This window comes from Lagenorhynchus albirostris, chromosome 3 (assembly GCF_949774975.1).
Source record: "Lagenorhynchus albirostris chromosome 3, mLagAlb1.1, whole genome shotgun sequence".
In the NCBI taxonomy this organism is placed as follows: Eukaryota; Metazoa; Chordata; class Mammalia; order Artiodactyla; family Delphinidae; genus Lagenorhynchus; species Lagenorhynchus albirostris.
In genome coordinates, this window is record NC_083097.1 from 124,348,353 (window position 1) to 124,374,037 (window position 25,685).

At 36.6% G+C, this 25,685-nt stretch overlaps 1 protein-coding gene across 4 annotated transcripts in view; it reads left to right on the forward strand.

Annotated features, from left to right (window-relative positions):
- The window catches only part of FBXO38 (F-box protein 38), a 52,372-nt gene that overhangs the window by 8,005 nt on the left and 18,682 nt on the right, over positions 1-25,685 (forward strand). For all 4 annotated transcript variants that reach the window (XM_060143926.1, XM_060143925.1, XM_060143928.1 and 1 more), the window contains exons 3-12: positions 3,205-3,338; positions 6,147-6,310; positions 6,520-6,685; positions 7,971-8,108; positions 9,277-9,414; positions 11,295-11,388; positions 12,398-12,528; positions 16,323-16,493; positions 18,142-18,284; positions 19,184-19,394. In XM_060143926.1, coding sequence (XP_059999909.1) covers positions 3,205-3,338; positions 6,147-6,310; positions 6,520-6,685; positions 7,971-8,108; positions 9,277-9,414; positions 11,295-11,388; positions 12,398-12,528; positions 16,323-16,493; positions 18,142-18,284; positions 19,184-19,394 — 1,490 coding nt within the window. The remainder of the gene's footprint in view (positions 1-3,204; positions 3,339-6,146; positions 6,311-6,519; positions 6,686-7,970; positions 8,109-9,276; positions 9,415-11,294; positions 11,389-12,397; positions 12,529-16,322; positions 16,494-18,141; positions 18,285-19,183; positions 19,395-25,685) is intronic.

The window sequence follows — 25,685 nt, forward strand, 5'->3', positions numbered from 1 at the left end:
TCAACCACTGCGCCACCAGGGAAGCCCTAAAATTATATTTTTATCTAAACTGTATTATAACAATTGTTAAAGAAACCAGAGACAAAACCAAAAAAACAACCAATGAAACCCTTTCATTATAGTTTCTCCTGCTCTCTTCTTTCATTATCCACTCAAATAAATGCATCCTAATATACTTTGTCTCTGGAATGAGAGACCAGAGTTTGATCCTGAGTCTCTCATTTACTATCTCTGGACCAGTGATAGATATAAAGATGTTATTATAAGGATTCAATGAGATAATGCTTTTAAAGCACTCAATACACTGCATGGCATAAACACTTGGTAAGTGTTAATGGTTATATTGTATTTGCCTTTTTTCATATTGCTGCATGGTCTTCATAATTATAATTTTAGTCACTGCTTTCTATTCCACTGACTATGAATGATAATTACCTTTTCTTGTATTCTTTTGTCTCTGTTGTTTCTAATTTTTCTCTTACATAATGCAACTAATTTAAGCATCTGAATTTTCCATTATTTTAGATTATTTACCTAGGGGAGATTTCCATATTTGAAGTTCCTAGAAAAGTTTTGAATTTTTAAAAAATTATTGAATATTTGCAGATTAAGAAGTTTTAAAATCGTGATAGCAGAGTTATTTTAGGGAACTATGGGCACTTTATTTTTCTTTTCCAGTATAAATTTGTATTAGTCTTTATCTTCTGCAGTTTGTTATTATGTGACACAGTATAGTTTTTGTTCAGTTCTATCTGGGAATAGAAGGCCCAATTAAACTAATAGACTTCTTTTTTTAACATAACAGGATAATACTAAAGTTCATCTGGCAGGAAAAATTCTGTAGCCAAAATTTTTCAGAAAAAGAGTCTAACCCTACTAGATGTTCAAATGTATTCTAAAATACACAATAATTAAAGATTTGGTACGGGAGAAGATAGCCAGACAGTTGGGTAAAACAAACTCCATATATAGGCTCCATATGTAGATTCAAATATACGTGGGGATCTAGTTTATGATAAACTTGGTATTCACATCAGTGAGGAAAAGCTGAGTGGATTATTCAGTGATGATGTCACAACCGAAAAACATTTGAAGAAAATAATAAAAGCATGTTCTCTCTCTCATATCTGACAACTATATTCTAAATGTATCAGTGAATTAAACAATGAAGCTATTAAAATACTAGAGGAAAGCATAGGTAAACTTGTTTCTAGGGATGTGTGTTAGATGTTTGTTGACTAATGGTAGGGCATATTATGAACAAATTTGATCATATTTTAAATTGAGAGTGGATTCGATTTTGCGGTTCAAACAGAATATAACAGTAGAAGGAGTGGAATCAAATAGAAGGACGTTACCCTGGTTATAATGAAAAAAACATGCAGCAAACTGGCAGAATGTAAGGAGAACTGTGAACTAAGCTGAGTACTTGAATATGGTATTCTAAAAATAAACATTTATTTTTAGGCTTCTAAAGTTTTTATCTGAGGACTCATTTTGTAGTCCTGTAATAACCATTTAGCATGTTTTCATGAAACAAGAAAAACCATGGCTTCCTTAAAAGAAACTTAATCTTTGCTGTACCTGCCATGTTAAACACATCTTTTTGAAAATATGTTTGATCTGCCTTTTGAACTCCAGCTTTTTGACTATGTATGTGGAGTAAAAATACATTCTTTTTCTGAGGGCAAATATAAGATAATCTCCATAAGATTACTGATGTTTGTATTTCAAGGGAGTGTAATATTAACTCAGGCAAATACTTTGGATAAAAATCAGTGATTTGTGGAAAAAAGTTTTAGTGGCAAAACTTGATTTAGAAAACAAATTCAGTTTTTCATTGTTTATAAAGTGTATAGTTATATAGTTTCTGAAAAGTATCCTCATATCTAAGTTATGGAAACTGTAAATTAAGTTGGCAATAATGCTTTTTTGGTAGAGAATTTGACTTTATTTTATTCTCTTTATTTAAATAGTTATAAAAGAGAATGCAGAGGGGCCAGAGGTAGAAAAAAAATAGAGCAGAGAAATATTCAGCAGGTATACCTGGACTTTCCTTTAGAATTAGCTTAATTTTTAGGAAATAGACCCAACTGTTGACATCCTTGCTCTTCCTCTCTCAAATTATTTAGCTGTTGACTTTTTTCTGGTTAACTTTTCTGAGCCAATTTCACCACTTGTAAAGTGGAGTAACAATAGCACCTACTATATCAATGAGAGTTGTATCAGGAAACAAGATACCCTCGGCTGGAATTTGAAGATAACTTAATGAAGGGATCATTCAGAGAGGTGTAGGTAGGGTTAAGGGAACAGGAAGAGATGCTGAAGATTCATTCAGCTAGGGGACTAGCAATAGCAGAAAGCCTTTGCCCTGCCTTCCGTTGGCCAAAGTCACCTCATAGTCAGAGGGGTGGTGAACACAGCAGAACAGAGAAGGGAAGAAAAAGGATTGGGGGAGGGCTGTGTTGCAAACAGGAAAAGAACCTAGCTTGTAAAAGTTGTGAAACAGTGACTGTAGTACAGTGTCTGTGACACAATACCAGCTCAATAAAGGGTAGCTTTTGCCTTTTTTTTTTTTTTTTTAATTAACCTAGGTCTGTTGAGAGAGAGATATATATATCGGTATTACTGGAAACAACAAAAGTAGAGGTTAGTTGAAAAGCTTCATGAAGGAAGAGATAACAGGGGAGGTCGGAAAAAAGGAAATTGTAATTCAGATGAGTGTTTTTCACTTAATGCTTATGCAATACTTTTATTAGAGTATGTGATTAAAAGGTAAAAGATCTAGGGGAAAATGTACACTATAAACTTAGTATACATATTTGTTCAAATTGATCAGTTCGCTGATCTTTTGTACATTCCCTTATCACTATACCTTGAAATGTACTGAGATTTTTTTATCCTTCCTTTTTTTTTTTTTTTTTGAGATTTTCTTTGTCCTTAAAATCAAAAGGAAAAAGGCAGGATTTATCACATGCTCTGTGGAGGGAGCTCCACACTTTATTTGGATGCTTGAGTATTTGCTGATTTTTTTTTTTTTTTTAGTAAAAAGGTATGTATGCATGTTAATCTTAAAACTCGGTGAATATTACTACAGTCTTATTTTATTTGAGGGGCAGGAGAATGGAGGAAGGAAAAAGTAACCTGTCAGTGAGATGAAGTACTTACCCACTTGATAAATATGAGTTTCTTTCTCTTACAAAGGTACCTCCCTCTGCAGGATATCATGTGTATGGAATGTCTTTCCCGGAAGCTAAAGGAAGCAGTCACCCTATATCTGAGAGTTGTGAGGGTAGTGGATCTTTGTGCAGGGCGATGGTGGGAATACATGCCGAGTGGTAAGTAAATTTAGCCTGTAATGTACAGTGGAGCCCCACTGGAAACTACTAATAACGTTCCCATGAAAAGCTACTTGTTACTTTGGGATAGGCAATCTAGGCACCTTGTAGGTAGGGAGGCAGGATTTTATCTAAATTTTTTAGGTTAGTTTAGGTTGATGAAACGAGTTTTGCCTGAGGCTTTACTGTTTTAGTGGTCTGTTTTCATTTCCTACTCCTTAAGAAACTACATCAGTCTATTCCACAAATATATGATTGGAAAATACATATTGAGACTTTGATTAGCTAAGTATATGTCTATCACATTTGACAAAGTGTCCTTTCTTCCATGATGCAGATTTTCATGCACCCTCTGGTTAAACAGATATTTATCAATTTTTGTAAAGCTGCTCTAGTTGTAGGTCACAGAAATTGCACTTCTGGAACTTTCATTTCTTTAGCACTTTTAAAAGGCCTGTGCTAGGTCTTGGAGATTTCTCAAATAATGCATTGGCCTTGCGTGTGAAGAACTCAAAGTTAGTACCCTAACCACAACAAATGGACCTCAGGTAAGGAGACCACCAGAAAAGAAAGTTCATAACTTTAGTTAAGCAGAGCACACCTCAAAGGGGAGAAATAATATTAAGGGCTAATCAGGCTTCTTTTCAGTTAACACCAATCTATTAATTATTCTGCTTTAGTTAATGTTGTTTAGCAATTTTGAATATCTTTTTAAACTACCTTTCATCAACAATATTCAGATCCTGATATTTTGAAAATGTGATTAAGCTGTGGTGCTGGGCAAAGGGGAGGGGTCCTTAATAGAAGTGAAGGGCTGAGGAGATAATTGTCTTCTTCTGTTCTATTGTGTGGAACAGAACAGACTGCCTCTGAAATACTGAGATATTGTACAGTTTGGGGTGCTGCATAAGCTTTCAAGAGGGTCATCAGTCAACTGATAACTCTTATCAGTTGGCCGGAGTTATCACTATATCTTTTTGTGAAGAACATTGCAGAGACTTGAGGCTAGAACACAGCTTGATGGGAAGCAAGCACATTTGTCTTCAAATACTTTCAAGAAACTATCGTAAGGGAAAAGCATTCATCATATTGCAGAGACAGCAGGAAAGAAAAAATCAGGGCAATGTGAAAAGGACTGTCATTTCTTTTATTAGATTTTCTTTAACGGAGGTTAGGCCAGTAGGAAATATGGACATGGGGTTTAATGCACTACATAAAGAGATAGGATAGCAGAGCTCCCATGTGGTGCAATCTTACAATTAAAATCTCTGCCCCGTATCAAATTAGAGAAGAATTTGTCTGCACATTGCTGGCTTCTTTTAGACTGTGATAAATACCTGTGAGCCCAAGACTTCCCATCACTGCAACAAATATAAAAGAGAGTCAAAGCAAAGTCTCTATGGCCTAGAATAAGGTCTTACTAACCCTGCTTTGCTAATGCCACCTTGGTCTGGTCTCTGGAGTTTATACCCTGATTCTCTATATAATAATGCTAAATAAGGTTTTTATATAGCACTTTTTGGTTTACATATATGATCTCCTTGGACTCTCACACCATCTCTGTAAAGAAGGTGGAGAGAGGCAACGTGTAATGTACAACAAGAGAGGATAGACATTGGCAAAGGTCACATTCATTTTTTACATTTTTAAATAGGGTGATAAACCTTTTCATTGGGTTGTGAGAGTAGATATGTAAAATGATTAACACATTGAATCGTTTAGTAGAGTTACTGTATAAGACAATAATAAGAACTGTTATTATAATTAGAGAGACCAGGTAATCTCTTGAGGTCCCTTCTTACTCTTCATTTTTTTGTGAATCTGAAGCTAACATAGCATCTAGACTAGCCCTGTACAAGCAGAACAACTTTTGAAAACTGTAGTAACACTTAATGGTTTGGGACTTCATTTTTATTCTTGAAAATTAATATTTTTATTTATCATTAGTGAGTAGACAGTTAGCTTTCTGGTGGCCTCTATTAAAAACAAAAAGTAAGATAATAAAGTATCATCAGTATGAGACTTATCTCCTTACTTACCGCACCAGCAACTTGTACTGTGGAAGTAACCTGTATCTTTCTCCTCCCATCTGGTTGTTTCCCACTGTGGAGCACAGCTGGCCTCTCAGATAAATAGTTTTCTGTCAGTTCAGCATCCTCGTAGTTTGGATTGCTTATGCTCTCTTAGCTAACTTGCATCCGTCTTTTTCAAAAGAATGAGTTGTCTAAAATGTCCTGGGAATGATAGTTAAACACAGGATAAAGTAATTATTGGGAAATGGGTAACTAAGAGAACGCAGTTTGAGATGGGATTTGGGTTAGAACTGTGAGCTTCCTGAAGATGGGGATCCTATCTTACTTATTTTTTTAGTTGTGACCTCTATAGAGCCTAGAGGTTTTATGGACCAGGGAGTACCTTTGGGGGAGGAAGGTGGTGGCCAGAAAGGTTGTCCGTCCTCTCACATCAGTCAAGTAGGTCCAAGTCATCTGGTTTAAAAGTGTGTTGTTCTTAGTTGAAGATGTATGTGCCTTAAAAGCAGGAGCAACAACAAAAAAGAAAATAGTAAATTAAAAGTTTCAGCTGTAAAGTATCAACTCAGAATAAGTGGTGTTCCTGACACATTTCCTCTGTTACTAAGGGAAATATTTTCTGTTTAACCATTTGTTCAGCTGTAGTGTTAGCCTTATGAAAATTTAAAAAGGAAATCTTTTTTGTTGTTGTTTTAACTTTTGATAAAAATTACAAGTGCCTATAAATTTTGACCAACAGAAAGATGAACTTGGCTCTAAATACTTGTGAACTTCTTAGGCTTCACAGATTCCAGTTTTCTGACACTATTGAAGAAGATGCCAGATGTTGAACAGCTATATGGCCTTCACCCTAGATACCTTGAGAGGCGAAGGGTACGGGGCCATGAGGCTTTTAGCATTCCAGGAGTTCTGGAAGCTTTGCAGGCATGCCCGAACTTAGTGGTGAGTGCACCTGGTTGAACATTTGACATCAACTAATTGATGAAATATTAAATTAAAAGAATGATAGAACATGTTCAGTCACATGAAAATTTCATCCACAACGAACTTTTAAGTTCCACTGCATGCGTAGCATCTTATGATACAGAAATAGAAGCTTTAGATGCTAAATTAAAAGCCTTTCTTGTGTTTGCTTTGGCATTATTCTGTAGGGTGTGGAAACTTCTCATTTGGAATTGGTAGAATCTATTTGGACATACATGCCACATGTTCATATTTTGGGGAAGTTTCGTAATCGTAATGGAGCATTTCCAATTCCTCCTGAAAATAAACTGAAAATTCCTGTAGGAGCCAAAATCCAAACTTTACATTTAGTTGGTAAGTACATGTTTCTTGGGTTGCTTGTGACTCCTTGCAATGCCATACAACTGAATATTCACTGAAAGGGAACAATGAGGATTTTAGAAACGGCTTTGCTGATTGATGATGGTAAAAGAAATGCTTGTGAGACTTGTATACAATTTTAGATTTCCCATTAAAGGGCCCCAGGGAGTGGGGGGTTGGCGGCAGACAGGTAGGTGAGAGAACTACTATTTCACAACCAATCTGATCCCGTTTTGATAGGCAGTTTGGGTAGTTTTGAAAGTTGTTGGGGTTTTTGTGTTTTTGTTTTTTGTTTCTTTTTTGTTTATAGAATGGATTTGGGGTAAAATGTGGATTGGGCATAGAATATAACTGTCTTGTCTGGATCTGTCTCACCCTTGCTACCCTTGGCTTCCCTAGTCGGAGCGACCACCATCATGGTAGATGCTAAATGTACCTTTGTGAGTTTTGCATCTTGAGTCCTAATCTGTACCTCACTTCTTCTGCTTTTCTTCCTTTGGACTAATCCTCAGTTAGTACAGTGTTTATGCATAGTTCAGTACTAAAGCCAACTATGTTTTTTTGCGTGGACCAGGTTAAGGAGTAATCCTTACAGTAGGAGCATTCTGCAGAATTTAGCTTTCAAAGAACCAACAATTTAAGTACTCCCAATTTTGCTTTCTCTAGTTGCTATTGCTAGCAGGGCTTCTACTGACTCAAGGTTAAAAGTTATATTAAACTGGTTTTGCCAGCTACTGCTTTTTAAATGCCATCACCCTGGATCCTTGTATTTCTCTCCGAGAATTGTGTCACTTCTTGGCTGTTCCCTAGTCTACAGTGTTTAGACTCTTGGACAGGTTCCTCAAACTGCTTCGTACCATAAGAATTTTCAAGTTACCCATGCTCTGTCTCCTTCCATATCTCCTGACTTATCCTCCCACTCTACAACACCTTTCTTCCAGAAATGGTCCTCTGCAGGTATGATTCCTAGTAACTCTGGAAGAGTTAGGGTTGCAAGAAAAACTTGTGTGTATAAAATGTAGAAGTACTTTTTAAATCCCATCTTCCCATATGCCTTTTCTAAAGAAATAATAGTCTGTTTATTGTTTTCTTAAACTGTTCTTTACAAGCCTGTTTTAAATAAGCTTATCTTCCTACGTGTTAATTAGGTAATTTGTTCTGATGAAAATATACAGGAAGGATATATTGTTAACTTGAAAAATAGATTATTGAACTTACCCACAGAATACAGTCTTTTAGTGGTTTTCTTGTTTTTTATTTTTTTGTATATATGCTTTAGGGGTGAATGTTCCTGAAATTCCTTGTATCCCAATGCTAAGGCACCTTTACATGAAGTGGGTAAGACTCACTAAACCACAGCCATTCAAAGATTTTCTTTGCATCAGCTTACGAACTTTTGTCATGAGGAACTGTGCAGGTAAGGGTACATAGTTGTGGTGGAATTATACACATACTATTCTAAAAATGTCCTAAAGCAAACTCCATAGCTACATTTGTAAGTGAAATTATATTATGCTATTACTGTTTATGTCTGTAGCTTACCTTATGAAGGTAAATGTACTTTTTGTTTTAAAGACAGTAGACATATGATTTTTCTTTGACCCTTAGCAGAAAAAATAAGGTGTCAAAATGTCTCTACATATTTCTTATAGGATTTTTTTTTTATAGGATTGTTTTAATAAATTTTTTTTACTTTCTTTGTCTCTGGCCTCCTGATCATTCTGCATGTAAATAGTTGTCTGACCTAATCTACCTTAAAGCATAAAACACTGCTTTTATGATACTACTTTTCTGTTCTGAAACCTTCAGTACTTCTGTTGCCCTAGTGTGTCAAGTGGGAACTGTTCTGCTTCAGAATTCATAATACCCAGGGCCCCTCTTGATATCCTTATTTCAGACTCCTTTCTAAGGTACTCCTTTTATTGTCAGGCCTGCCTACTCACTGTTCCCAAACAGCCATACCAGCTTTCGCCTGAGTGTTTTTCCGTATTATTGTTTCCTTGGCCTGCGGTTTACACTTCCTTCTTCCTCTTCACTTGTATACATTTTTTAAGTTTTGTTCTTCAAACTTTCTTTTTTCTTTTTTATGTAGTATATCGGATCTTATTTTTGTACCTGATATGTTCTGCCTTTTTATCTTTTTTATAATTATTCATGTTAGTTTTATGTTTGCGTCAGTTGCAAGCTCTTTGATGGATAGGATCCTATCTTTTGTAATCTTCCATAACACCTAATATAACACTGGTCACATAGAGAGATGTTTAAGTCATTGAGCTGTTTGTTAGAGTGAAGGATCAAATTTTCAACTTGCCTTTTCCCCTTATTTATTTTGAGCTCAAAACTATTGAAACTTCAGGGAATTTACAAAAAATACTAAATCTCCAACGTTACTGAAAAATCCTTATGCTGAATAAGTATGTGGTTAACAGACTAATACTCTTTCCAATGAGAGGTATAAATCGCAGAGAGCCAGCCACTTGGCTGTCATTTTCAGACATAGAATTTATAAGTTATTCATTTCAGTTGCTGATTTGAAAAATCATCTTTATAATTTACATTGTTCCATTGAAATTGTCTTTCTCCAGGACCCACAAACTCCTTGAAATATGTCCCTTTAGTAACAGGCTTAGCCTCTGCCCGCAACTTGGAACATTTGGAAATGGTTCGAGTTCCTTTCCTTGGAGGTCTTATCCAACATGTAGTTGAAGACAGTTGGAGATCAGGTATTCATTTTCCTTTAGTTACTAAATATTTTAAAAAATCAGTTTAAAATTTAGTAAGCTTTTATTTAGCTTCTCTTCTGAGTCTTTATAAAAGAAAATGCTTGTTAGTAATTGTATTTTCTGTCTGATGTATTTAGTGAAGAATAAGTAACCATGAGTGTGGCCAGTATTCATTTCCTTTTTATGCAGTGTTAAACCATCTCAAAATAGTAGAGTGATAAGGCATGTTTTCTGGCTTGTTAATACTTATTGCTTAGTTAATAACTCATGTTATATTTGGACTCTTTCTGAGAGATGTTAACAGAGATATCCTAGTGCCTTTTGCTGGGAAGAGATGTTTTTTGACTTAGACAACTTAGTTCTACAAAAGAACTTAGGCATTAGTAATGTTAATCTAACATTTGCTTAATACTTATAGTATATAAAATGTTTTCATGTTTAACAGTTGGATATTAGGTCGATCCATCAGATGTTGGCTTTTAAAAGAAAAAAAGATTTTACTTTCTAGCTCCCATAATTATATTTTAAATGATCATATGTAGCATAACGTGCTCCACGTTAATTATCTCCTCACTGCAACAAAAAGACCAAGAAGTTTAGCTATATAGATAATTAATAGTTGGGATCAGAAAATGTAACTGTGAATATCCAAAATACAAATGAAAAATTATCTAGTACCATTGGTAACAAATAGACATTCTCATTAATACTGTTAAAATATGAGTAAGTACATTTTTAGCATTTTGTCAGTTAATCAAGTCTGGTACAAGTGCACTTCATTAGATTGTGTGAAGGGGATGGAGACTTCCTCAAGATCAACAGCATAATTTTTTTTTTTTTTTTGCGGTACGTGGGCCTCTCACTGTTGTGGCCTCTCCCGTTGCGGAGCACAGGCTCCGGAGGCACAGGCTCAGTGGCCATGGCCCACGGGCCCAGCCGCTCCACGGCATGTGGGATCCTCCCAGACCGGGTCACGAACCCGTGTCCCCTGCATCGGCAGGTGGACTCTCAACCACTGCGCTGCCAGGGAAGCCCAACAGTGTAATTTTTATTCCATGGCTCTAGCTAACAGGGTAAAATCAGAAAGGAAAAGAATGCTTGGTGTCAGTTTATTTACCTCTTGTAAAAATAAAAAGTAAAAAATAAATTTAAAAAATGAAAGGAAAAGAAGACCACAGTGCAGTCATTCATTAGAAGACCTGGAGAGAGGTACCAAAAGCTAAGAGTTTGCATAAAGGGCCTAAAAGAGCAGCAGAGACTTTTCTTCCCTAATAAGTGTTTAAGAATGACTCCACCTTATATTTTACTTAAGGAGCCAGCATACCTCACACAATAGTTAATTCCAGATGATTCATAGATCCAAATGTAAAAAATACAGTTTTTAAAAGAAAACTCAGGAGAACGTCTTCTTGACCTCTGGTAGTCAAAGATTTCTTAAATAGTATACCAAAGAACACTTAGCATAAAGAAAAAAATTGGTAAACTGTGCTAACGATTTTTTTGTTCATCAAAAGGCATGAGTAAGAGAGTAAAAAGCCAAGCTATAGAGTGGGAGAAGCTATTTGCAATACAGCTGACAAAGGACTTGTATCCATAAAGAACTAAAATTAGTAAGAAAAAGTCAGAAAACACAATAGGAAAAATGGGAAAACATTTTGAATAGAAAAAATTTCACAAAAGAGGATATCTAAATGGCCAGTAAACATGAAAACAGGATAAATTTCACTAATCATTAGGGAAATGCAAATTAAAACCACAATGTGATATACAAGCACTAAAATGATTACGCCTAAACAGTTATCATCTAAAGTATGTAGAAATGCTTTACTGACAGTGCTGTGGTCAAATGGAAAAATTATTGTTTTTGTTCCTTTAACTAGGTGGTTTTAGAAATTTGCACACTATTGTTTTGGGAGCTTGCAAAAATGCACTTGAAGTAGATCTTGGTTACCTCATCATCACTGCTGCCCGTAGGTATGTTTCCTCTTCCCATTGTTTCTTTTGTCTTAGAATTATGTTTTTTCCTGTTTTATAAAAATTGGTGGGAATATGTGTTTGAAGTTTGAGCATGCCTTTTTCAGATTTAAAATACAAAGGAGTTGTTTAAATAGCAGTAGGTTATCACTTAGTGGGAGTCTTCTGTTACAACTGATGACCAACTGAGCTGCACTCCAGACCTAGCAAGCTTTGAATGGGCGTGGTCTCATCAGAGAAAAGCAGTCAATTATCTGGAAGTGCCTGAGACTCCAACAGAAGTCAGCATTGATGCTTTGGTGTCAGCAGCCGGCTCAGGAGCCATTGTTTTAACCTCCAGATGGTTTTCCCAGTTGTTTTAGTTAGTTGGTGATAATATTTGCTATTCAGAAATCAGTGTTGTAAGTCAGCTTTTTCAGAGTCCTGACCTTTAACATCTTTATATTTTTAACCTATTTTCACATCACTTTATGCCATGTTTATTATTTCCTACATATCAAAAGTCTACCTCTACTTTTACTTTTATAATACTTAAATTGAATTAACCATTTTTCAATTTATTAAAAAACAAAACTCTTACTTTCCATCAGTAGAATATTCAGAATATAAATACAACAAAACTCTAAGTTTAAGTGAGTAAGTATTGTTACTTACTATAGAACTATACTCTTTGTTTAAATGGGACTTAATACTAGCCTAAAAAAGATATTAAAGAAATGCAGATTCTTGCCTTGACTTAATCAGGTTTAAGAAAGTACCAGAAAGGATATAAGATTATAACAGTGTAACTCATTATTATTTACTGTAACTTCAGTGTACACGTAAGGCGTGTCCGCACTTTATAAAATACCCTTTTAAAGGAAACATCTGATATTTTTTAGTGGAGGGGGGAAAGTTGTTTGCATTTGACACTTCAGTAAGATAAACTTCTTTCAGAGCCTTACATTAGGAAGTACCTTTGATTCTGATGGCTTTCATTTTACTTTTATATGTATCTCTTTGTTCATAGGTTACATGAAGTTCGGATCCAGCCTTCCCTAACCAAAGATGGCGTCTTTTCTGCCCTGAAGATGGCAGAGTTGGAGTTCCCCCAGTTTGAAACCCTTCATCTGGGATATGTAGATGAGTTTTTGCTGCAGAGTAAGAATCATCTCATTTAATCCCTAAAATTGTTGTCAGGAACTTACTTGACAAAGTGAACTCTGAATTGGGATGTGCCGTTATTTTCTTGAATATAAAACAGCTTAAAATCTTAGGTGCTCTCACTTCTTAAAAAATTTAAACTTGAAGTGTCAGTGATTTTTTTCTTTCTATATTGCCTCTGATTTTAGCATATTATAGAAAGTGTAGTGATTGTCTACCCAAAAAAAGATCCTTATTTACATTTGATATTGTCTCCCCTTTGCTCCCCAAGTTTCTTTCCCATTCTGCTTCATTTTTTTCACAGAATGTCATCCCTGGTTCCATTTGTTGAATTTGATCTGCCACACTTCTTGAAGCTTTTGATGGTCCTCTCTGATGAGGTCCCATTCCCTGCCCATGCTCTTCATTTCTGTAATAAGCCCACTGGGGGTTCTGGATTTTCCAGATAGTGTGAGCACATAATGGTCAGTATTCGTTTAATGATGATTGCTGTTGGAAGGCTTGTTCACAGCATTTTCTGGAATGTATTTACAATTGGGAACTCATTCCTTTGGGTTTGAATGCATGTCAATTCATTATTCAAACTTTTTTTCCACGTGACATTAGTCAGACATGCAAAAACATTTACACCTTCAGCATGTTTTTATTTTTGCAAGAATTAGTTTCTTACCCATGTAATTTGTAACAAGTCTTCTTAAACTCTCATTGTCATACCAGATGACATTTTTTCTTTGGATCTAATTTGCATTGTAGAAGAACATAAGAAGGCTTAATTCTTTTTAGTCTAGATCAAACAATATGACTTCTTTGTCCCTTTTCATTTCTGATATATGTCACAATAATAGTTGGGATTTTTGTTTTGTTTTTACTTTGTTGCAGTTCTCACCAATACAGGTGAAGCATTAAAAAAAATCAAAGCATTATTTTCTAGCCTTTTTAACACAGGAATCATTTTTAATCTATATAGCTTTGAAAAGATCAGCTTTTTACCAACGTAGCTTTAAAATGCTAAACTAGCATAGTAATTTCAAATAAAATTAATGTATTTGGTATCAGGCTTTTCTGGTTTTCAGTGAAGTTGCTAACATTCTGTTTCTATAGTATCTATACTATCTATCTATAGTAACTTAAGATTATTAGCTTGGTAATTGGTGTTTTTTTCTACTGTCTTGTTTTTTGTTTTTTTCGAAAGCTAAAAACTTGACAAATTTTGTATTTTCATGATTGCCACATTTAGGTCCACTGAAAGAATGTCTTTGAGAATTATCTTTAGAACCAGCTATTTCCCTATAGTGCTTCTTTCCCCTCAACACATATTTTCAATAGAAAAACACTTTACCTTTTTTGGGGGCTGCGTTGAGTCTTTGTTGCTGCGCACGGGCTTTCTCTAGTTGCGGCGAGTGGGGGCTACTCTTCGTTGCAGTGCGTGGGCTTCTCATTGCAGTGGCTTCTCTTGTTGCAGAGCACGGGCTCTAGGCATGCAGGCTTCAGTAGTTGCAGCTCAGTAGTTGTGGCGCACAGGCTTGGTCACTCCGCGGCACGTGGGATCTTCCCGGGCCAGGACTTGAACCCATGTCCCCTGCATTGGCAGGTGGATTCTTAACCACTCTGCCACCACGGAAGTCCCAACACTTTACCTTTTGACTACCATTATCTCGTTTTTCAAAGTAACTTGTTTCATAGTCTCCTTAATATTTAATAGTCTCTTAGCTTTGATTTTTTTTTATAAACCATTCTTCATATTTGTTGCAGTTCATCCATTTCTCCTGTATACGTACTCTCCTCTATTACTCCAAAGACAGTCTGGGATTCTCTGTATGAAAATAGGTGCCAGGTGTGTCTAACAGACTATGTAGAGAGGAATGAGAGGTCACTGCTTATACTCTTTCACTTAATCTCTTGCTTCTCAGCCACTTAGATTTTGAAGCATCTCTCCAGGAGGTTAGGGTGGCTCCTGGTAAAACTTGCAGCAATTCTTTGTCACAAAGTTTCTGGCAAAATATAAATAGAAACATCATCTTTGTCCCCATACACTTATCGTAAAAGTGACAGTGCCAGATTGGGGAAATGGGTGTGCTGAAAGTAGATGCTGTGTACTGGGAATATAAGAAAAGTGATCCAAGGATGAATACTTAGGGGTTCTTTGTTTACATAGATTCATGATTTCAGAGATTCATGTGAAGGTGATAGGGGTGCAAAACTCATTCAGATCCAGAAGCAGTATACAGTAGTCTTTAGGGCTGGGGCTTTGGAAAGAGGGAGTGAGATGGAAGTTCATTAATCATGGGACCTGGGGCAAGTTATTTCTTGGGTTCAAACCACCCAATAAAAAAGTGGGAAACAGTCTTATCTCCATTTAACAAATGAGAAAACATGGTATTTTATTATTACAATCTCTTACACTTAGAAAGCATTTAGTGAATGATAGCTTTTACTTTTAGCTGACCTCTGGGCTGAATCAGAAAGAAACAATCTGAGTCCTAGGTGATGTCATCAGAGTTTTGAGGGAGTGTGATGATCAGGAGACCCTAAGAGCAGGAACAGGTCTCAAAGGAATGAATGTAAGACATAGATTTATCATGCTAGGCTGTAGCAATTATTCTGACAACACCTTACCTGGGATCAGTTCAAAATCTACCTGATCATAAGGGAGAAGGCAAATTTTAAGTCCAAAGGGCAAGAAAGAAGTTTTTACCAGGAGACTAAAGAAAATTGCTCAGAAAAATTATGAAGAATTGGTTAAGGTGAAATCTCCAAGAAATGCCAGTAAATACAAAAAACAGGGACTCTAGGAGAGAGACCATGAACTGTATGGAAAGTGAAACTGGAAGAGTTGGGAGTAGACTGGTTGTTTTAAACATGTCCAGGCTAAAGGTATGAATCCCTGCCCTGAAGGGCAGGGCAGCTTGTCCAGAGCAAGTGTTTTCTTTGTATTTTATGTCAGTTGATTGCAAGGACCATGAGAGACATTTATTGGGTTCCTATATCATAATATCCCACCATTATGCTGGACATTGAAAATGTAACTATAAACTAACTAGGCAGAGTCCCATTTTCCTTCAAATTGTTCATAGTCAAGTGGACCATCCTGTAGAGCAAAGGTCAGGCAGGTGGCAGGAATAATGATAGGAAGCAAGGGATAAGGTGTGATTTCCTGTAGCATAATCTAGAATGGAGGATCCTTTTACTAAACCCACTCCCTAGTCTGTGACAAGACAGTAGGCACTAAAGCCCAAGGGCAGAGAGAGTTGGGTGTATATGTGAGTTAAAAGTCCACTTTCTGAGGTTAGGTACATATTTACTAACCTATACATGGTTCTAAAAATGAATCTGAATTTCAAAGTGTACTCTTCTCTACACATGGCCACACCCGACTCCAAAAACATTATCCTTATAGAGTGAAAGAGTTACACTTCTAAGATTTTATTTTTCTTTTTAAAAGCTTAAACTAAAACTTCACCATAAATGTAAACCAATATAATTTATCCCTCAGTTTTGCTTTAAGACTTTGCCTTCTTTTTTCCTTTTCTAAACAATTGAAAATAATCTTTTCCTACTAGCTGTCCCTTAACTTTTAACATAAATTTTTATTTTGCAAAATAAAGGCTACCATTCGTACAGAATACCTAACCTAAAATTGTACCTGAACCTGAACCTGAACCTGATGATGGAGAGATGACGCCGGATGATCATAGAGACTGATCATACTGGATGTTAAAGTAAAGAATTGGCAACACTCCATGACACTTTAAGAACCTTTTTTTGTTTTTTAAATCAATTTCTCTTTCTAGGCAGAATGGCTAATGCAGATCTGGTGAAGTATGGTTTGGCTGATGTGGTAGAAAATCCTGGTATCATCACTGATATAGGGATGAAGGCAGTCAATGAAGTTTTTTCCTGTATCAAATATCTGGCAATTTATAATTGCCCCCATCTACATAACCCATACAATTGGATCTCAGGTACTGTATGCTTAAGTGCGGCTCTATTTTATTAATGTCAAAATAATATGTATCTTTGTTTTCCGTGTGTGTCATGAATTAACATTCCTGATATAAAATGTAGATATTTTATATGGATCATTCATAGAAGTTCTGGGAACCTTTGATAACTGAGTTGGAAATATTTTCAGTGCCTCTTTGAACTCCTGAAATTCTCTGCCTAGAAATTAGCACTGTCCAAGTTATAATTCAGTTGTACTGATCCTTACTTATTTGTTTTTCTTTGGGCCAGGCATGTAAAGTTTAGGTTAGGAATTGTTGCCTGGGATGTTATGGTTGTTTTCTCTGTATTAACTTCAAATGGCATATCATCTGAACCAACAAAGTGGGTATGTATTTTAAAAACTTGAGTTAGGTGACATATTAAACATTAACTTGTGGAATTTTCTATTGCCTTAAAATCCTAGGCTATTTCAAATCTCCCCTCCATACAGTATCTCTTGTGTATAGAAGTGTGACTTTTGCACTTGGTATTTTTCCTTATGAGGGGAGTTTATTTCCCTCCCTGAGAGAGTAATGCTATTTATTTCTTTTAAAGCCCTTCTTAAAAACCTAAATTCACAAGCCTTTAAATAAATTCAGAGCTAGAGAATTTTCGTTTTGACATCCTCTTAGCAAACCAAGCCCCCTTACTGACACCTGCAGACCAGTCTCTTCTGCCGTCTGAGCCACCGCACAGGGATACTGTAGCTCCTTACAAAACCCATCTCCAGACCTGTTGTAGGGCTCCCAGGCCTCTGCTGAGATCATTTGTTAGAATGGCCATGTCTCACCCATGAGAAGAGAAGTTCTACCCCTTGCCCAGCAGCACCAAGAAGTTATTGGGAAATAAACTTTAGGCTGTATGCGGCGTAGATCGCTTTTAAAAAATAACATTTATTGGGTTTTTGGTTTGTTTGTTTTCTTAAATACAGAAGAGTATAAAGAAGAAAATAAAAAATGGCCTATAATCCCATCACTCAGAACTCCTGTTAACACTTAAAAACTAAAAGTAATACATGCACTTGATAAACAGTATCAAACAATACAGAAAGGTACAAAATGAAAAGTCTCCTCTTCTCAAAGGTAACCACCATCAACGGTTTCTTGTATATTCTTCTGGACAGGTTATTTTGTGCATATTGCAGCCTATACATATATAGCATTTAAAAATGATTTACATATACGAAAGGACCTTACTGTGTATACATTGTCCTGTAGCTTGTGTTTTGCACTAAGAATATTTTGGAGAGCTTTCCATATTAGTAAGCATATTCAGTTCTTCTTCATTCTTTTAATAGCTGCATACTGTTTTATGAAAGGAATATGCCAACATTTCTTTTAACTAGTATCCTATCGTTAAATAGGCATGTAGGTTTTTAAGTGAATCACATTTAAGTATAGGCTGACTTAGTTTCAAGTTAATGATTTCCAAGCCATCTATTTCTCACAATGAAATTAGGTAAGGAAACATCATAGTTTAGAGTCATCAAGTGTTAGAGATCATGAAATAAAAGAAAATTTACTCAGGGAAAAAGGATTTGAAAGTCTTTGTGACCTATAGCAAAATTCATGAGTAATGGAGAAAGTGTTAGTTACATTCTCTCTGGCCATATCGTTTCTTCAATAGACCACTCAAGATGGACTCGATTGGTTGATATCAACTTAGTGCGTTGCCATGCTTTGAAGCTGGACTCCTTTGGCCAGTTTATTGAATTGTTGCCCAGCCTGGAGTTTATTTCACTGGACCAGATGTTTCGTGAACCACCCAAAGTAAGTCACATTTGAGAGCATTTTTGTTTATTTTGATACTGAAGGAAGAAAATAAAACAACCTAAGTAATTTTTTTTCCTAATAATATGCCTTTACAATGTTATAATTGGACTTTTTACTGCCAGCCTCAGTGAAGGAAGGCATAAAGGTTATAATAATGTATAGCCACTTGTTCTGGTAAATGACTATTAAGGGATTTCCAGAGAAAGGAAAGGAAAAAGTAAGTGCAAAGCTGTCTCCATCAGGTTTATAAAGTGAAGGTAAGAGCAAAGGTGGAAATTTAAGCTAAAGCAAAAGTTATTACTCAAGAGTAATTAATTGGAAGATTAAATCTCTAATTAGCAACCCAAAATATAAGTAAGGATTAGGAATTTTGTTTTGGGAATGTTTTACTTTGCTGCTACCTTTTCTGTTCAGTTGCATATCTGGGGAAATCTGAGGTTGCCCAGTTGTACAAAATGTTATTTTAAAACTGCTTAACACATAAAGCTTTATACTCGCATCGTAATAAAAACTTAATGTTTCAACAAATTATGTTCTCTCTTGTCAGTTCTTAACGGTTATATTCCCACTGTTGAAGCAGTGTGATATAGTGGGGAAAGCTCAGGGTTTGAGGACAGATTATTGGGTTTCAAGTTCCAGGTGTACCACTTACTGGTCGTGCACTGTTGGGCAGATCCCTTCCCATTGTGCATGTCATCATCTGTAAATCAAAAGTGATAACGCTTTTTCTTGCTTGAAGCGTTCTGGGCCTTGAATGAGGTCCTTTATGAATATGTGAAAGTATTTCATAAAGTGCCATATAAATATTCTGTGTAAAGATGAAATGGAGGAATATTAAAAATGCAGGGTTCTACACTAACCCAAATTAATAAGCACGTGGTTTCTTCTTGCTTTAGGGCTGTGCTCGGGTTGGTCTGAGTGCAGGCACAGGAATTGGGGTTTCCTCGGCCCTTGTTAGCAATCAGAACTCCAACAATGACAATGATAATAATGCGCAGAATAATGCCAACATCCACGACAACAATCACCATCACCCAGATGACTCAGACGAGGAGAATGACTTCCGGCAAGACCTGCAGCCAGGAGAGCAGCAGTTTGCAGCCGACGGTAACCCAGATCTTTTGTGAGCTCCAGATAGAAATGATTTTTACTTTGGGTCATATTTCTCTTACTCTCTTCTCTTTCCTTCACCGCCTATTTCAGTTTGTCACTTTACACGTTGGGGGACCTTGCTAACAAAACAAATGAGGGGGGCTTCCCTGGTGGCGCAATGGTTGAGAGTCCGCCTGCCGATGCAGGGGACACGGGTTCATGCCCCGGTCCAGGAGGATCCCACATGCCGCGGAGCGGCTGTGCCCGTGAGCCATGGCCTCTGAGCCTGCGCATCCGGAGCCTGTGCTCCGCAACGGGAGAAGCCACAACAGTGAGAGGCCCGCGTACCGCAAAACAAACAAACAAACAAAAAACAAATGAGGGGGTGGATGGAGTTTGCCTGTCTGCTTGCTTATTTTAAAGTTATCTTTGTGATGCCTCTTGTCCATGGAATCTATTGGGGTATTTACAGAAAGGGAAGGACTTAGATGCCATGAGAATTAAGGTACAGTGAGCCTTAGAGGCCTGGCTTAATGGAGATTTAACTGTCAGGATATGGGTGAAGGAGCATCTTTCAATATCTTGCTGACCAATAGATAGCTACATTGGACTTGAACGTAGAGATCATTTTTGGGTGTTCCAAGAACTGGAAAAATGAATAGTAGTCATGTGCTAGACACTGTGTTGGAAACCTTTCATATACCTTTCATCATTAAGTCTTCAAAACCACCCAGAAAATTAAGTACATGAGCTAATAAGGACCTATGGGATTTCACTTATGTAACTATCCATTCCAGTTCTTTGATACTGACTGAACTCCTGCTGTGTGCCAACCCATGTGTTATTAGGCTTCATCTGCCCCTGTGTTGATGAGTGAGAATGGAGTGAAATTGTTTCCTTAACAAATTTTCCAGGTTCCCAGTTGACCCTTAAGAACTGAAAAAGGAATCTCTTCTAGCCACTATTTGGTTGTTGCCCTTTCACTCATTCTTTTAGGCAGAGTAATTAATGAGAAATGGGGTGCCCTGGTGTTATTAACTCCTTTCATAATGAAAGTATTCTGTGTATAGAGCGTAATTTCCTTTAGGATCACTCTGAGTATGCATGTCCTGACCTAAGAATCATCTGTAGGCATTGTCTTCACTTCCTTACCTCACAGGTTCTCTATAGAACTGTCCATTTTGGCTCTTGCCAAAGCCACCAGTGACTCTCTTATAAAGGCTAGTGGTCATTTCTCCAGTTGCATCTTGTTTGACATCTCATCTCAGCTGCATTTGTCACTGTTGTCCACTTTTGTCTTCCTGAGATATTTGCTCCTCTTGGCCTTTCTGAAACCATTTTCCTGGTTTTCCTCCTATCTCATTGGACATGCCTCCTCAGTTTCCTTTGCTTGCACCACCTCCTCTATTCCGCTCTTGTCCTTGTTCTCCCTTTTTCTCTACACATTTTCTCTAGATGACCTCATTCAGTCTCATGGCTTCAGTACCAACTATATGCTAATGAATTCTAAACCTGTATTTTCGGCTTTTATATTTCTATTTTTTAAAGTAATTGCAGTTATATCCAATTTCATACTTTTAATTTCCACATGAGTACTCTTAGGCATTTCAAACTTATGGCTAAATCTCTCCTCCTAAAATACAAAAACAAAAGTGCAGAGCCAGCAGGTGCTAGGGGTGAAGGAGGGGGGAGTGAGGTCAGGTATTGTTTCTTTGCCTTGTTCTTGAGTGCCATCATAAGGATCTGGACTTCAGAGAATACCCAACCGTTCATAGAAAACTGTTACAGCAGCTGCAGTGCAGAACTCCTCAAATCCTACAAACCCAGTTGTGGTTGAAGTTGATGTACTGGACAGATTATAGACTCCACTAGAAAGTTACATGGCCATTGGCTTCTCAGTACAGAATGGAGGATGCCTTCCACTGTGAAGTCATATATTGATGCAGCAGGAGCTAAAACTTATACGAGAACACGGTATTTGATATAAGAGAGAACAATGGAAACTTAAATCTACTAACATTTGAAACTAAGGTTCAGTAGATGAGAGACATGACTCCAAACCAAATACTTGAGGTACAGTATTTGTCAAATATGATATTTTCAAATGCTGAGAAGCAAAGGAATTAGTGACATAAATGCCAAGATTGAGGAATTCAACAGCTTCAACAAGAGGAAGCCTAAGAATACCAAAGATGGTGGCAGAATTTTAGAGAAATGAAGATTGGCATAAAACGTTAGGTTCCATGGGTCTTTCCAACTTGGCAATATGTTTATGTGCATTTATTATTACATACATGTCAGGTTGATCCTTTTAAATAAAAAATAATGACCAGGGGAATTTCCTGGCAGTCCAGTGGTTAGGACTTGGTGCATTCATTGCTGTGGCCTGGGTTGACCACGGGACCCACAAGCCACATGGCATGGCCCAAAAAAAAAAAAAAAAAATGGGACCTGGAGAAAGGCCATGTGACTGTTGATCAAAACCAGGAGTGGTGGAAAGAATTCAAATAAAAGAAAGAGAAACAACTAACAGAAAAAACATAAAGAGTGGTACAGGGATTAAAAATGAAAGGGATCATTGGGAAATAACGTTAGTTGAAATGACTAACATTGATGCTTCCACTCTTTAAGTACAAGCATAACAATATTTTAAATATTACTTTAGTTTAGTTTAGAAATGGGTATTCACATGTTGAGTTTCCTTAATGTAGAATTTTAAAACTTTCCATGCATGAGCTTTTGGACCAACGCTGGAATGAAGCGGATTCACTCACTCTTTTACTCTGTTGTATTTAACTTAATCAGCTTGCATGAAGTAATTGCCTATCAAAGAAGGGCACTGTATAATTTTAAAAGCAATTTAATTTGTATAAGTTGTGTCTTTGCCTTATAAACCACTGAAATAAAATATGGTGTTTTATAGTGAACATTATCATTAAGGTAATAGATGACTCCAACAAAAATATGCTTTTGTTGTTTTACAGAGTACTGTATTAATTTACCAAAATTCTGTAATTTGGTTAAGGATATTATCTTTCTTAGATTTGCACTTCCAAAAGTGTTAAGATTTAGAATGCTTTATTGTGAGCTAGTTATATTAACTGAAAATACAAGTTCATTACCTTCATTTTGCAGCACTGTAAAACAGGAAGAGATGTTCATATATTCTAACAATTCACATTGCCTAACATAACATTACCATGTGTCAAAATCATGATTCTGTAATTGCTAAAGCATTTTGCCACATTATTTTAATATAATTACTTTTGAAGTAATTATAACAACAAAGCATAGTTTTGCCTATACATCATTTAACTAATTTTCTATCTGGATTTAAAACAAATCCCACATACTTTTTTTTAATAGTGGGGTGCCACTCCATTCCCTCACCACTACCTCCACAAAGTAACCACTAAGTGAAATTGCTCTGCAGCACTTAATTTTGGGCAATGGTTCTCAAATTTGAGTGCATCAGAATCACTTGGAGGACTTGTTAGAACAGGTTGCTGGCTTTCACTTCCGAGGCTCTGAGTAGGTATGTGTGGGACCAGGTAATTTGCATTTGTAACAGGTTCCAACGTGATGCTGATGCTGCTGTTTGGGAATCCTATGTTGAAAACCACTGACTTTTGGAAAATCCTTGTTTTTGAAGTCTGAGGACCAGCTACAATGTGAAAAATAATCCCGGTAGATTCATTTTGTTTTCTATTTGGGGGCAAATACTTGTCAACCGCTAAATAGTTATTCCTGATACCAGAAATTGTTGCATGCAAATTATTTTGTTAAATGTCAGTGACTTTTTTATTTTATAATGGTTAATGAAGGCTATAAATTTAGAATCAGGTTTTATATAAAAGAGACCAGTTAATATATTTGTTAAAATAGCTCAGATCCATTAAGGTTTATGATTATATTTGGTAACAGGATTTTTTTACAACTGAAATAACATTTCTCCTGAACAGAATATTTAGTAAACATTGATACTTGATTAAAAGATAGCTTACATTGTTTCTGTAATTTAAAATTGTTCTGAAAAAGATGTACTGCCCAATGATAAAATATTTTGAAACAAAGAAAAAAAAATCAAAACCAAGAATCACTTGCATTTTCCCTAGCCCAAGGGTAGCATCATCTCATTTAATTACCAGAGACATCTATTGAGACATCATCCTTTCTTTGCACCTACCTGCACTCCCCAACATCAAGTCCTTTAGCGAGTCTTGTTGACTGTCTCTAAAACATCTCCCCAATCCATCTACGTTCTCCTTCCTCATTGTACCAGACCTTTTTTTTTTTTTTTTTTTTTTTTTTTGCGGTACATGGGCCTCTCACTGCTGTGGCCTCTCCCGTTGCAGAGCACAGGCTCTGGACGCGCAGGCCGAGTGGCCATGGCTCATGGGCCCAGCCGCTCCGCGGCATGTGGGATCCTCCCGGACCGGGGCACGAACCCGTGTCCCCTGCATCGGCAGGCCGACTCTCAACCACTGCGCCACCAGGGAAGCCCTGCACCAGACCTTTTTTACCTAAATGTTTTAACAGCTTTCAAAGTAAAATTAGTTCTTAGAGCAGCCAGGGCAGTTTTTAAAAAACATGTACCAGACAGTGTTACTCCCTTTCTTAAAACTTTCCAGTAGCTATGCATTGCCTTAGAAAAAAATCCAGTTTCTTGATTTGGGCCATACAGTGCTACATGATCTGGCTTGTCCTCACCTTGTGCTACTTCCCACCTCACACACCATGCATGAATGTGCCAAGCTGTCGCCAACTGCTGCCTCTTCCTAGAATGTCCCTCCCTCCATCTTTGCATGGCTGGCTTCTTCTTGATATTCAGGTCTTAGCTTAAATGTTAACCTCAGAGCTGTCTTTCCTTACCACCTTAATCTTTTTCTTTTTTCAATTGAGGTATAATTGACAGTGTCTGTATATATTGCAAAAGGATCACAGTAAGGATGTCTCGTAAACATCCATCACCATACATACCATAGTTACAACGTTTTTTTCTTGTGATTAGAAATTTTAAGATCTGCTCTTAGCAACTTTCAAATATGCAATACATATTAATAACTATAGTCACCATGCTGTACATTATATTCCCATGACTTATATTTATTTTGTAACTATAAATTTGTACCTTTTGATCACCTTACCACTTTGTCACCAATTCATTGTTATATCATCCTCTTTTAATTTTGTTACATAAGATATTATTTTCTGATATTTTCATTATTGTTGATTAAAAATTTTTTTTCCTTCCTCAACTGGAATAAGCTCCATGAAAATAGAGATATTGAATATTACCACTGTTTCTTAGCACCTAGGAACAGTAACAGATTGTAGTAGGTGCTAAATAAATATTCAAATGAATGGATACAATTAAAGAAGTTAGTTTAAAATAACCTTGAGATATTATATTAAATATTTCCACAGGTTGTTGTGGCAACCTAAAATGCAGTTGCTCAACAGCCTTGGAAAACTTTATCACGTAGATATAAGAAAGTACTGTTCCAGTGGTTCCCTCTGCCTATAAGAAGCAATTCTAAGCTTTTCACAATCTGGGACCCAGACTACCTTTTTAGCTTTCTTTTCTCTTTCATACCCTCATCTCAACACAAACTCTTGTTCTTTTTATCACTGGGCTACTTACTCTTCTGGAAAATGTAACGTGCTTCCTAGTATATATGAAATGTCACCCCAACTCAGTGAAACCTTCCCTGTCGAACAGGAGAATTAACTGCTGCTTTTTTGTCCATGTCCCCCTTACTTGGACTGTTCTAGCACTTAATGAGTATATTCTGACCGTATTCTCTGTGTCTAACATTTCTGCTCGAAGGTGTGCATTCTCTGAGAGCAGGGACTATAAATTTCCCATCTATTCATCATCCCTGTATTGTAGCAGGCTCTGGAAACAGACCTCATTCCAAATCCTAGCAAATTACTAACCTTTCTAAGCCTTAGTTTCCTCACCTGCAAAAATGAGGCTAGTAGTAATACCCTCGTAAGATTGCTATAAGAAATAAATATGGTAATGTATATAAGAGCATTTAGCATAGAGCCAGACATAGAGTATGTACACATTAATTACTAGCCGCTGTTCATAATCACTGTTGAATGAAAGAAGCAAATTGATTGGCTTTTATCATGTAATGTTTCCGAACAAGGTGAGTTCTCTTTTTGGCCCTAAATAAAGTGTAGTTATTGAGGGCTAGGGCTGGGCAAAAATTTGGGATGGGAGGCTAAACATGAGGGGGAATGTACTGTTGTGTATATTTAAGACCAAAGCAAACCCCACTGTCCCCCTGAAATCTC